The 13,446-nt window shown below is 41.1% G+C and overlaps 1 protein-coding gene across 1 annotated transcript in view; it reads right to left on the minus strand.

Moving 5' to 3' along the window:
* Positions 1–263: 263 nt before the first annotated feature.
* Chrnb3 (cholinergic receptor nicotinic beta 3 subunit) overlaps positions 264–13,446 on the minus strand; it is a 35,329-nt gene continuing 22,146 nt past the window's right edge. Inside the window, exons 4-6 of the mRNA XM_021170563.3 lie at positions 4,221–4,330; positions 3,134–4,016; positions 264–452 (exon numbers count right to left, since the gene is read on the minus strand). Coding sequence (XP_021026222.1) covers positions 318–452; positions 3,134–4,016; positions 4,221–4,330 — 1,128 coding nt within the window. The 3' untranslated portion in view covers positions 264–317. The remainder of the gene's footprint in view (positions 453–3,133; positions 4,017–4,220; positions 4,331–13,446) is intronic.

Consider the following 13,446-nt stretch of genomic DNA (forward strand, 5'->3'; position numbering starts at 1 on the left):
GGGGGATGGGCAGATGCAGTAGTTCAGGGATAGGCAGATGGAGCATTTCTGGGCCTCCCCCACAACAACATGACATGGAGACATTGAACAACATTCAATTCTCTGAATTACCCAAATACATCTCTAATGGCAGCCACCATCACACTAACTCAAACCCACATTTTCTCAGTTTCCTCCCGTCACAGAAGGCTCCCGGGACAAGGCAAGGGCACTGCAACTATTGCATGCAACTCCTTTCTGTGAACACGCCAGCAGCCCTCAGTCCTAAGGTGGGATTCTCTCTAAGTGTGTCTTCTACTGGATCCAGAGAGCGGTTCCTAATGGAAACGATGTATCCACATCTTCAAGGCTGGAATAAAAATCAGGACAGAGCCCAAAACCGAAGCTGTCAGAAAGAGCCAGAGGAAGATGCGGTCAAGAACCTGAGCCACGAATTTCCAGTCTTGAACGACCTGCAAAGGAGAAAAGGGCATCTTTCACTCAAGAGGCTGAACTCATCAAGGGTTGTAAATAGAGCAATATTGAATTTGTCTCACTTTTAAGTTTTCAACTGTATCTACACATCACTGTTGGTGCGGGCTTGGATTCTATCCTGAGAAGTTGTTCATCACACTTCAAGAAAATAGCTTGCAAGTTGACTGTTTAAGAATACTTTTCAGCACTGAAGTTGTAAAAACGGAAACTACAGGATTATTTGGATACTTGGAGATATGCTGATTGAACACAAATAAAGCAACTGATTTTATTTTTATACAATGCTTCCTGGTACGCCTATGAAACCAATGAAAAAACCGATGTCTTTTTTACTTTTATATTTTTTTACTTTTTTTTTTTTTATGGTCCAGCCACTGCCTGTCTCCCGACAAACCAATGTCTTTATTAAAGCATTTGTAATTAACTGTCATGGGATTTTCCTCCTACTCCACAAGTGGGTGTGGCTCCTAATGATCCAGTAGACAGCACTGAGAAAGAGAAGAAATGACAGGTATTGTAAGAAAGGGGTCTATGACCATTGCATACACTAGCAAGATTTTGCTGAAAGGACCTACATATAGCTGTCTCTTGTGAGACTATGCCAGGGCCTGGCAAACACAGAAGTGGATGCTCACAGTCAGCTAGTGGACGGATCACAGGGCCCCCAATGGAGGAGCTGGAGAAAGTACCCAAGGAGCTGAAGGGATCCGCAACCCTATGGGTGGAACAACATTATGAACTAACCAGTACCCCAGAGCTCTTGACTCTAGCTGCATATGTATCAAAAGATGGCCTAGTTGGCCATCACTGGAAAGAGAGGCCCATTGGACACACAAACTTTATATGCCCCAGTACAGGGGAATGCCAGGGCCAAAAAACTGGGAATGGGTGGGAAGGGAAGTGGGGGGGAGGGTATGGGGGACTTTTGGGATAGCATTGGAAATGTAATTGAGGAAAAGATGTAATAAAAATATTTTAAAAAAAAGAAAGGGGTCTATGAATTATTTAGTTAGGCAGAGACATTGCAGCCTGGAGCAGCAGGTCCAGGAAATAGGAAATCATGGGCTTCCTTTCTTTCTGTGAAAGAAGCATGGGGGGGGGCTCACCTTTCAAGGGACAGAGTGTGGTTTCTGCACCTGGTCTGAAGCTGACAGCAGTTTCGCAGAAAGTTTCAGAGTGTAACCGTAAGAAAGAAAATCCACTCAGTGGAAACCACTTCAGATCTTGAAAGAAGAGGGAGGAGAGGGATGTATTCTAGGGACACAGGGTACCATCTTCCCAGGAATCTCACAACTGTATGAGCAGCAGATCCCCTGAGCCTCATGAGAATTTGCCAGGGGAAACCAAAACCCTGTCCAGGGAACTGCTCATCAGTCAGGGTGCTCAGTATCTCCAACTGCGGTGCCTGTAGACAAGGACTTAGTAAAGGTGGAACAGAACACCAGGCCTGCCCACTCACAGGAGGGAGGCGTCATGCTGTCCTAAGATTCCCAAGTCTAGAAACAAAACCGTAGCATAAATCACACGTGCAAGAGCACAATGAAATGTTAAAATTAGCATTTTACTGTAATAATTCATAATCCCTTAGGTAATGGGATTATTAATGGCTGTGTTCCTCTTGTCTTTGAGTTTTGCAAAGTATGCGTCCTGGTCATATTTTTTAAAAATCCCACTTAAGTGTTTTTGCTAATATTTACAAAAGATGTAAAGAAATAAAACAGAAATTCCTTCCCTATTAGCTGAAGTATAACTGTATGAGCTGGTATTTTCCTAGTCTCTCTAATCAAAATCTATAATTGTATGGAAAAATATGATGAACAGCTAAGAGAGAAAGATAGGGGGTGGGGATTTAGCTCAGTGGTAGAGTGTTTGCCTAACAAGCGCAAGTCCCTGGGTTCGCTCTGAAGAGAGAGAGAGAGAGAGAGAGAGAGAGAGAGAGAGAGAGAGAGACCAGGCTGAACCTCTGAAGACAAAGTAAATAGTAAAGCATGCTTCCAAAAACACTTTCATAAGCCTGTATGAGAGCCTTGGCCAATTTTTCAAGAATTTTTTGAGTAAAATGACTTCGCCCTGCCTGCAGTTGGTGTGAAGATAAAGGATGCTTTTGTTGTGGCTTCCTCATCATGTTCCTCAAGGTAGGCTCCAGAAAAAAAAAAAAGGTCTGGCAAAGTAACCTGTCCCACGGAATAGAGATAGGTCTGTGCTCAGAACCGTTGTGCCTCTAAACCTTAGGCACTTCTGGTTTTGAGACATGCTCTCGATCCATGAACCTTGCTGATCTCAAACTGCTGGCACCCCCAGCTTCCTGAGTAGCCAGAATCCCAGGATCGAATCACTCAGCTTCACTCTTGTTTTCTATAATGAGTACACTAAGTAAGACCAGGACAACCCATTTAAAGGTGTAATTGAGTTCTTGAAAACAGATCTGAGGGATTATGATGAACAGCGCTGAATCTGTATCTGCTTGTTTTTAGTCATTATACTTTTGTGAATTTTTTTCTTAAAATTTTAATGCTAAAACTCGTCTGACTTGTTGAGCTTGTTCTACATGGTTTGTGTGCAGAGAGTAGCCTGAAGGTGCCATTGTTAACAAGGAGCACAGTCTGCTGTAATGCACACCTCCCTCAGTTACAGCCTTCCCACCTCGCAGAACACTCACCTGGCTGATGAAGTGTTCCTTCTTCACATGCCTCGAGATGTATCTGATGGACTCAGAGGCCTTCTCCAGGAAAGCGACCAGAACCCTTTCTCCATCACTGGCAGGAGTCTGCTTCTTTTTCCCTGGGACTTTCCCCGTCACGGTTCCCTTACTCTCCTTTCCATCGGGGAAAGAGAAGCGGTCCAGGGGGTCCTTCATGCAAAGCCATCTCGGGAGTCTTTGCAGAAACAGCCTCTTCACCCAGGGGGCCATGGGACGGTACGTTGAGGAAGATCTGTGGTGGACATTAATTACAAAAACCGTGACAATAATAGACAGTGTGACAAATATCATAATGAAGAGAAGGTACTCCCCAATGAGAGGGATGACTTTCGAAGAAGACGGGATTATTTCTTCGATTACTAAAAGAAACACTGTCAAAGAAACCAAAACCGAGGTGGATAACGAGAGTTTTTCCCCTTCGTCGGAGGGTAGGTAGAACACCAGGACCGTGAGAAAAGATAGCCCCAGACAGGGGATTATCAAAAAGAGGGTGTAAAACAGGGGCAGGCGTCTCAGAACAAAAGAGTAGGTAACAAACGGATAGGAGTAAAAGCCTTCTCTTCTGTTGCCCTTCATCCCCTTTGCATTTAGTATCTCCCATTCTCCGTTATCAAAAAAGTCTTTCTGGTCAACATTTTCATTGATCAGAATGAGGTCAACCATGGTACCATCATAAGTCCAGGATCCAAACTTCATTGAGCAGTTCTGCCTGTCGAACGGGAAAAATGTGACATCCATGGTACAGGAACTTTTGTAGCTGGCGGGAGGAGTCCAACTGACGGTTCCACTGGATTTCACAATGGCCTTGGTCATGAGAGAGCCCTCAAAACGTCCGTCAGCACTGCCATGAAAGTGGTTACCCGTTAGTGGATGGCTGAACACTCACTGTTTGAAGGCAATCTACATTGCCTTCTTTTCCTACCATAATGTCAAGTCATGCTTTACAAAGAAACCACTGTAAGACATAGTTAATTCTTCTGCCCAAATCAGACTTTCTGCATCTGGTGTTAGTCTGACCAATGCAGTATTCTTCTAAGATACTTACTTTTCAAAGAGAACTATGTCAGGCAGCCAGAGCGATTCCGATGGAACCTTTATCAAATTAATTCCACCATAGTCTTCGGGATTCCATCGTAATTTTTGGTCTGTCCATTCCTGCGTGAAATGGGTATGCAGCAACTTTATTCTGAAAATTCAATACCAATTTCTTCAATTTACCAGCCCATCATTTTGTTACAAAAAGAATTTTCCACCCAGGTTAGAACGTGGCATCCTCTCTAGGATCCAGTCCTGCTTCTGGATACATCATAAGCCAGCCTGGCCTCTGAACCTCCACATGCCCATGTACGAGCCAGTGAAGAGTCAAATCTCAAAGGGCATCAATTCGTGCTTTGTGTTTTTCCTCTTTCCTCTTAAAAAACAAACAAAAACAGCCACAGCTGTGTGGGAAGGTGCATGTCTCTAGTCCCAGTACTTGGTAAAGTAAGACAACTTGCTTTACGCAGTGAGATCCTTTCTAAAAATTAATAACCATCTCATTCGGTTTATTCCAGGAGGATTGACTATTGAGATTTAAGTCCCTTGACAATGGGAACATATGATCTTGGCCTGTTACTGTGAAATGGTCAGCTCTGCTGACCATTCCTGATGGTACAGTCACCTTTATAAAGTGCAAATGGACAGAGACTTAACTTTTTATACTTTATCTAAATTGATTTTGTAAACTCCTAATTAGCATTAGCATTTAAATTATGTCCTTAATATTCTGGGCTCCATATGTTTCATTTTTTTTTCTTCAAGCACTAAAAGGATCTACCCAGTGTGAGGCTTCCCGGAGAACAGTGATGCCATCTAGGTCATTAAAAAATCAGGAATTGGCAGATGGGTGACTTAATTGGATGGTAAAATACTTAAATATGTATGATACCTTAAAAAGTAAAAAAAAAAAATCGCTTTCTAAATAGCTATGTTTATATCCATATCTTTGTGAGACTCTCAACTTCGATCAAAGTTTTTTTTTTCCAGTAAATACTGATCAATTCATGAACCCATAATTGTTCAAAGTGTTCAGAATAAGTGACTAGGACTGGCCAGTGATAAATAAAATATCTATATCAACCTCTACCAAACCCTGCCACCCCACCCATGGCTCAGAGAACATCACAAAAGAGGGGATAGAACAAAGTGTAAGAGCCAGAGGTCAGGGTCAAAACAGTGTCTTCTGGACATGACAGGACGATGTTCTCCTGAACTCATTGTAGCTGTGGTTGTCTGCACAATATGTGCTCAGGATGAAGCCAGTATAAAAGGGGAAAGGACAACCAAGCTCCCACCCCACCTCAGTAGCTAATGACAATGATGCCTGCTAAGGGACAAAGAATATGTTTTCTTTAGGGCTACAGTTCCTGGTAGGTCAGCCTTCCGCCAGTGGATAGCCCCACACCCATGTCTATAATATAGATACACAGGTACCACTAATCAGAGTCAGGGTTATAGAAAACAAGAAGGCTATAAAAAAAAAAACATACAATGAGCCAGGGGATCCTGGAAAGGGTGGAGAAATGGAAAAGGAATATAAATGAAATACACTGTACACAAGTATGGATTTCTCAGAGAATAAACCTATAAAATTTTGCTTTGTATTTAATGTATTCAGAGAAATGAAGGCATGGTTTGGTGTAGAAAACTGTCACATCAAACTGTCTTTTGTAATATTTCCTGTTATTTTTGGCAAAGCAGCTTGTATGGATTTATTTGGGGCACAAGGGACACATGTCTAGTTATAGCTGGCATTTTCCTCTGTGTGTTGCTTAAACAAATACTGATTTATTATCTCTAAACAAAGTTCTAGGGTGGGAGGGGGAGGAGCCATTGAGGTTCCACTCCTGGCTGGGAAGTTGATGGCTGCTGGAGGAAGAAAAGGAACTTTTCTCTTCTTTGCAGTATGGCTATGGTACATTGCTTATGCCCCCGTGGATGGCCCGATACAGTGCACATGTAGCAATAGTAATTGGATTCAGTCACTATATATATATATATATATATATATATATATGAGGTCATGTGTGCTGGGGAGGCCAGAGTTGAAGTGGAAAGTGAACAGTAGATATGACCAAGACATAAGGCTCCTATAGGAAGTCTTCAAAGAATAAATTAAAGTATTATTTTTTTAAAAATAAGGACTGGTAGGGCCACAAGCCTCTTCCGGTCAGACCAGCACAGGGATAGCTAGGGTGCAGGGTTGGCTGACATTCGCCAGCTACCCACAACACCCGCCACAGGATCTTAAGACTTCTGGGGAGTGGAACACAGCTTCTGCTCCAATCCAATTGCGCACGGGACCTGAGACTGCATTAGTTAGGGAAGCAGAAAATCGGCCTGAGTAGGGCCAAAAGCCTCTTCCGGTCTGAACAGCACCTGGGTAGCTAGAGCGCAGGGTCGGCTGACACCCGCCAGCTACCCACGACACCTGCCACAGGATCTTGAGACTTCTGGTGAGTGGAACACAGCTTCTGCTCCAATCTTTAAACAGTGACAACGATAACAACTAACCCCAGAGATTACCAGATGGCGAAAGGTAAATGTAATAATCTTACTAACAGAAGCCAAGACCACTCACCATCATCAGAACCCAGCAGTCCCACTTCGCCCAGTCCAGGGCACCCCAACACACCGGAAAAGCTAGACCCGGATCTAAAAGCATATCTCATGATGATGGTAGAGGACATCAAGAAGGACTTTAATAACTCACTTAAAGAATTACAGGAGGACATGGCTAAAGAGTTACAAGTCCTTAAAGAAAAACAGGATAACACAATCAAACAGGTAGAAGTCTTTAAAGAAAAACAGGAAAACACATCCAAACAGATGATGGAAATGAACAAAACCATACTAGACCTAAAAAGGGAAGTAGACACAATAAAGAAAACCCAAAATGAGGCAACACTGGAGATAGAAACCCTAGGAAAGAAATCTGGAACCATAGATACGAGCATCAGCAACAGAATACAAGAGATGGAAGAGAGAATCTCAGGTGCAGAAGATTCCATAGAGAACATCGGCACAACAATCAAGGAAAATGTAAAACACAAAAAGATCCTAACTCAAAACATCCAAGAAATACAGGACACAATGAGAAGACCAAACCTACGGATAATAGGAGTAGATGAGAATGAAGATTTTCAACTCAAAGGACCAACAAACATCTTCAACAAAATTATAGAAGAAAACTTCCCAAATCTAAAGAAAGAGATGCCCATGAACATACAAGAAGCCTACAGAACTCCAAATAGACTGGACCAGAAAAGAAATACCTCCCGACACATAATAATCAGAACAACAAATGCACTAAATAAAGATAGAATACTAAAAGCAGTAAGAGAAAAAGGCCAAGTAACATATAAAGGCAAGCCTATCAGAATTACACCAGATTTTTCACCAGAGACTATGAAACCAGAAGATCCTGGACAGATGTTATACAGACACTAAAAGAACACAAATTCCAGCCCAGGCTACTATACCCAGCCAAACTCTCAATTAACATAGATGGAGAAACCAAAGTATTCCATGACAAAACCAAATTCACACATTATCTCTCCACGAATCCAGCCCTTCAAAGGATAATAACAGAAAAAAACGAATACAAGGACGGGAACCAGGCCCTAGAAACAACAAGAAGGTAATCCCTCAACAAACCTAAAAGAAGACAGCCACAAGAACAGAATGCCAACTTGAACAACAAAAATAACAGGAAACAACAATTACTTTTCCTTAATATCTCTTAATATCAATGGACTCAACTCCCTGATAAAAAGACATAGACTAACAAACTAGCTACACAAACAAGACCCAACATTTTGCTGCTTACAGGAAACTCATCTCAGAGAAAAAGACACTACCTCAGAATGAAAGGCTGGAAAACAATTTTCCAAGCAAATGGAATGAAGAAACAAGCTGGAGTAGCCATTCTAATATCTGATAAGATTGACTTCCAACCCAAAGTCATCAAAAAAGACAGGGAGGAACACTTCTTACTCATCAAAGGTAAAATCCTCCAAGAGGAACTATCAATTCTGAATATCTATGCTCCAACTACAAAGGCAGCCACATTCATTAAAGAAACTTTAGGCCGGGAGTGGTGGCGCACGCCTTTAATCCCAGCACTCGGGAGGCAGAGGCAGGTGGATTTCTGAGTTCGAGGCCAGCCTGGTCTACAAAGTGAGTGCCAGGACAGCCAGGGCTACACAGAGAAACCCTGTCTCAAAAACCAAAAAAAAAAAAAAAAAAAAAGAAAAAGAAACTTTAGTAAATCTCAAAGCACACATTGCACCTCATACAATAATAGTGGGAGACTTCAACACACCACTTTCACCAATGGACAGATCATGGAAACAGAAACTAAACAGGGACACAGTGAAACTAACAGAAGTTATGAATCAAATGGATCTGGCAGATATCTACCGAACATTCTATCCTAAAACAAAAGGATATACCTTCTTCTCAGCACCTCATGGTACCTTCTCCAAAATTGACCACATAATTGGTCACAAAACAGGCCTCAACATATACAAAAATATTGAAATTGTCCCATGCATCCTATCAGATCACCATGGACTAAGGCTGATCTTCAATAACAAAATAAATAATAGAAAGCCAACACACACGTGGAAACTGAACAACACTCTTCTCAATGATACCTTGGTCAAGGAAGGAATAAAGAAAGAAATTAAGGACTTTTTAGAGTTCAATGAAAATGAAGCCACAACATACCCAAACTTATGGGACGCAATGAAAGCATTTCTAAGAGGAAAACTCATAGCTCTGAGTGCCTCCAAAAAGAAACTAGAGAGAGCACACATTAGCAGCTTGACAACATACCTAAAAGCACTAGAACAAAAGGAAGCAAATTCACCCAAGAGGAGTAGACTGCAGGAAATAATCAAACTCAGGGGCGAAATCAACCAAGTGGAAACAAGAAGAACTATTCAAAGAATCAACCAATCAAGGAGCTGGTTCTTTGAGAAAATCAACAAGATAGATAAACCCTTAGCCAGACTCACTAGAGGGCACAGGGAAAGCATTCTAATTAACAAAATCAGAAATGAACAAGGAGACATAACAACAGATCCTGAAGATATCCAAAACACCATCAGATCCTTCTACCAAAGGCTATACTCAACAAAACTGGAGAACCTGGATGAAATGGAGAAGTTCCTAGACAGATACCATGTACCAAAGTTGAATCAAGATCAGGTTAATGATCTAAACAGCCCTATATCCCCCAAAGAAATAGAAGCAGTGATTAATAGTCTTCCAACCAAAAAAAGCCCAGGACCAGATGGGTTAAGTGCAGAGTTCTATCAGACCTTCAAAGAAGATCTAATCCCAGTTCTTCACAAACTATTCCACAAAATAGAAACAGAAGGTACTCTACCCAACTCATTCTATGAAGCCACAATTACTCTGATACCTAAACCACAAAAAGACCCAACAAAGAATACTTCAGACCAATATCCCTTATGAATATTGATGCAAAAATCCTTAATAAAGTTCTTGCTAACCGAATCCAAGAACACATCAAAACAATCATCAATCCTGACCAAGTAGGTTTCATCCCAGGGATGCAGGGATGGTTCAATACACGGAAATCCATCAACGTAATCCAGTATATAAACAAACTCAAAGACAAAAACCACATGGTCATCTCGTTAGATGCGGAAAAAGCATTTGACAAGATCCAACACACATTCATGATAAAAGTCTTGGAAAGATCAGGAATTCAAGGCCCATACCTAAACATGATAAAAGCAATCTACAGCAAACCAGTAGCCAACATCAAAGTAAATGGTGAGAAGCTTGAAGCAATCCCTCTAAAATCAGGGACTAGACAAGGCTGTCCACTTTCTCCATACCTATTCAACATTGTACTTGAAGTCCTAGCCAGAGCAGTTCGACAACAAAAGGAGATCAAAGGGATACAAATTGGAAAAGATGAAGTCAAAATATCACTTTTTGCAGATGATATGATAGTATATATAAGTGACCCTAAAAATTCCACCAGAGAACTCCTAAACCTGATAAACAGCTTCGGTGAAGTAGCTGGATATAAAATTAACTCAAACAAATCAATGGCCTTTCTCTACAGAAAGAATAAACAGGCTGAGAAAGAAATTAGGGAAACAACACCCTTCTCAATAGTCACAAATAATATAAAATATCTTGGCGTGACTCTAACTAAGGAAGTGAAAGATCTGTATAATAAAAACTTCAAGTCTCTGAAGAAAGAAATTATAGAAGATCTCAGAAGATGGAAAGATCTCCCATGCTCATGGATTGGCAGGATCAAGATTGTAAAAATGGCTATCTTGCCAAAAGCAATCTACAGATTCAATGCAATCCCCATCAAAATTCCAACTCAATTCTTCAACGAATTAGAAAGTGCAATCTGCAAATTCATCTGGAATAACAAAAAACCTAGGATAGCAAAAAATCTTCTCAAGGATAAAAGAACCTCTGGTGGAATCACCATGCCGGACCTAAAGCTTTACTACAGAGCAATTGTGATAAAAACTGTGTGGTACTGGTATAGTGACAGACAAATAGACCAATGGAATAGAATTGAAGACCCAGAAATGAATCCACACACCTACGATCACTTGATCTTCGACAAGGGAGCTAAAAACATCCAGTGGAAGAAAGACAGCATTTTCAACAAATGGTGCTGGCACAACTGGTTGTTAACATGTAGAATAATGCGAATCGATCCATTCCTATCTCCTTGTACTAAGGTCAAGTCTAAGTGGATCAAGGAACTTCACATAAAACCAGAGACACTGAAACTTATAGAGGAGAAAGTGGGGAAAAACCTTGAAGATATGGGCACAGGGGAAAAATTCTTGAATAGAACAGCAATGGCTTGTGCTGTAATATCGAGAATTGACAAGTGGGACCTCATGAAACTGCAAAGCTTCTGCAAGGCAAAAGACACCATCAATAAGACAAAAAAAAACACCAACAGATTGGGAAAGGATCTTTACCTATCCTAAATCAGATAAGGGACTAATATCCAATATATATAAAGAACTCAAGAAGGTTGACTCCAGAAAGTCAAATAACCCCATTAAAAAATGGGGCTCAGAACTGAACAAAGAATTCTCACCTGAGGAATACCGAATGGCAGAGAAGCACCTGAAAAAATGTTCAACATCCTTAATCATCAGGGAAATGCAAATCAAAACAACCCTGAGATTCCACCTCACACCAGTCAGAATGGCTAAGATCAAAAATTCAGGTGACAGCAGATGCTGGTGAGGATGTGGAGAAAGAGGAACACTCCTCCATTGTTGGTGGGATTGCAAGCTTGTACAACCACTCTGGAAATCAGTCTGGCGGTTCCTCAGAAAATTGGACATAGTACTACCGGAGGATCCAGCAATACCTCTCCTGGGCATATATCCAGAAGATGTCCCAACAGGTAAGAAGGACACATGCTCCACTATGTTCATAGCAGCCCTATTTATAATAGCCAGAAGCTGGAAAGAACCCAGATGTCCCTCAACAGAGGAATGGATACAGAAATTATGGTACATTTACACAATGGAGTACTACTCAGCTATTAAAAAGAATGAATTTATGAAATTCCTAGCCAAATGGATGGACCTGGAGGGCATCATCTTGAGTGAGGTAACACAATCACAAAGGAACTCACACAATATGTATTCACTGATAAGTGGATATTAGCCCAAAACTTAGGATACCCAAGATATAAGATACAATTTGCTAAACGCATGAAACTCAAGAAGAATGAAGACCAAAATGTGGACAATATGCCCCTTCTTAGAATTGGGAACAAAACACCCATGGAAGGAGTTACAGAGACAAAGTTTGGAGCTGTGATGAAAGGATGGACCATCTAGAGACTGCCGTATCCAGGGATCCATCCCATAATCAGCTTCTAAACGCTGACACTATTGCATACACTAGCAAGATTTTGCTGAAAGGATCCAAATATAGCAGTCTCTTGTGAGACTATGCCGGGGCCTAGCAAACACAGCAGTGGATGCTCACAGTCAGCTATTGGATGTATCACAGGGCTCCCAATGGAGAAGCTAGAGAAAGTACCCAAGGAGCTAAAGGGATCTTCAACCCTATAGTTGGAACAACATGATAAACCAACCAGTACCCCGGAGCTCTTGTCTCTAGCTGCATATGTATCGAAAGATGGCCTAGTCGGCCATCACTGGAAATAGAGGCCCATTGGACTTGCAAACTTTATATGCCCCAATATAGGGGAATGCCAGGGCCAAAAGAATGGGAATGGGTGGGTAGGGAAGTGGGTGGGGGGAATGGGGGACTTTTGGGATAGCATTGGAAATGTAATTGAGGAAAATATGTAATAAAAAATATTAAAAATTAAAAAAAAAGAAAGTTAACACTGTCAACTGTAGGTAAAAAATAAATAAATAAGGGCTGGAGAGATGGCTCAGCAGTTAAGAGCACTAGCTGCTCTTCTAGAGGTCCTGAGTTCAATTCCAGCAACCACATGGTGTCTCACAACCATCTGAAATGGGATCTGATGTCGTCTTCTGGTGTGTCTGAAGACAGTGACAATGTCCTCACATATATAAAATAAATTTTAAAAAGTTAAAATAGGGCTGGTGAGATGTCTCAGCAGGTAAGAGCACTGACTGCTCTTCCAAAGGTCATGATTCAAATCCCAGCAACCATATGGTGGCTCACAAACATCAGTAACGAGATCTGATGCCCTTTTCTGCAGTGTCTGAAGTCAGCTACAGTGTACTTACATATTAATAAATAAATAAATAAATAAATAAATAAATAAATAAATAGTTAAAATAAAATAAAATAAACTTGAAGCTCCTGATAAATAGTAGGATCTCAGCAAACATGACATCTCTCCACTTTAAACAAGGAGACATGGCCTTTGGCAATTTGGAATCTGAAATAGTTAAAATACTGTATAACTGTGAGAACTGTTAGAAGACTAGCTACTTAATAGCCAGACTAATTAAAGCATTTATAAGATTTTCTCCACATTCTTGAGATTCTCTCTGTTTCCTTAACTCCATTTGTAAGAGCACACACCTCCCTCCCTGTGACCGCTTTGTGTCCTTCTGAGAGACTCTCAGAATCATCAGAGTCCGAGTCTCAGAAATGTTCACGCACATTGACTTTTTTTGCTTGCTTCGCTTTACTTTCCCCTCATTGATCACTGAGAAGTCTGTTCACAATAAAATCCCCCGCTCTGCCTG

This window comes from Mus caroli, unplaced genomic scaffold (genome assembly GCF_978045245.1).
Source record: "Mus caroli unplaced genomic scaffold, Mus_caroli_1 scaffold_10, whole genome shotgun sequence".
Lineage (NCBI taxonomy): Eukaryota > Metazoa > Chordata > Mammalia > Rodentia > Muridae > Mus > Mus caroli.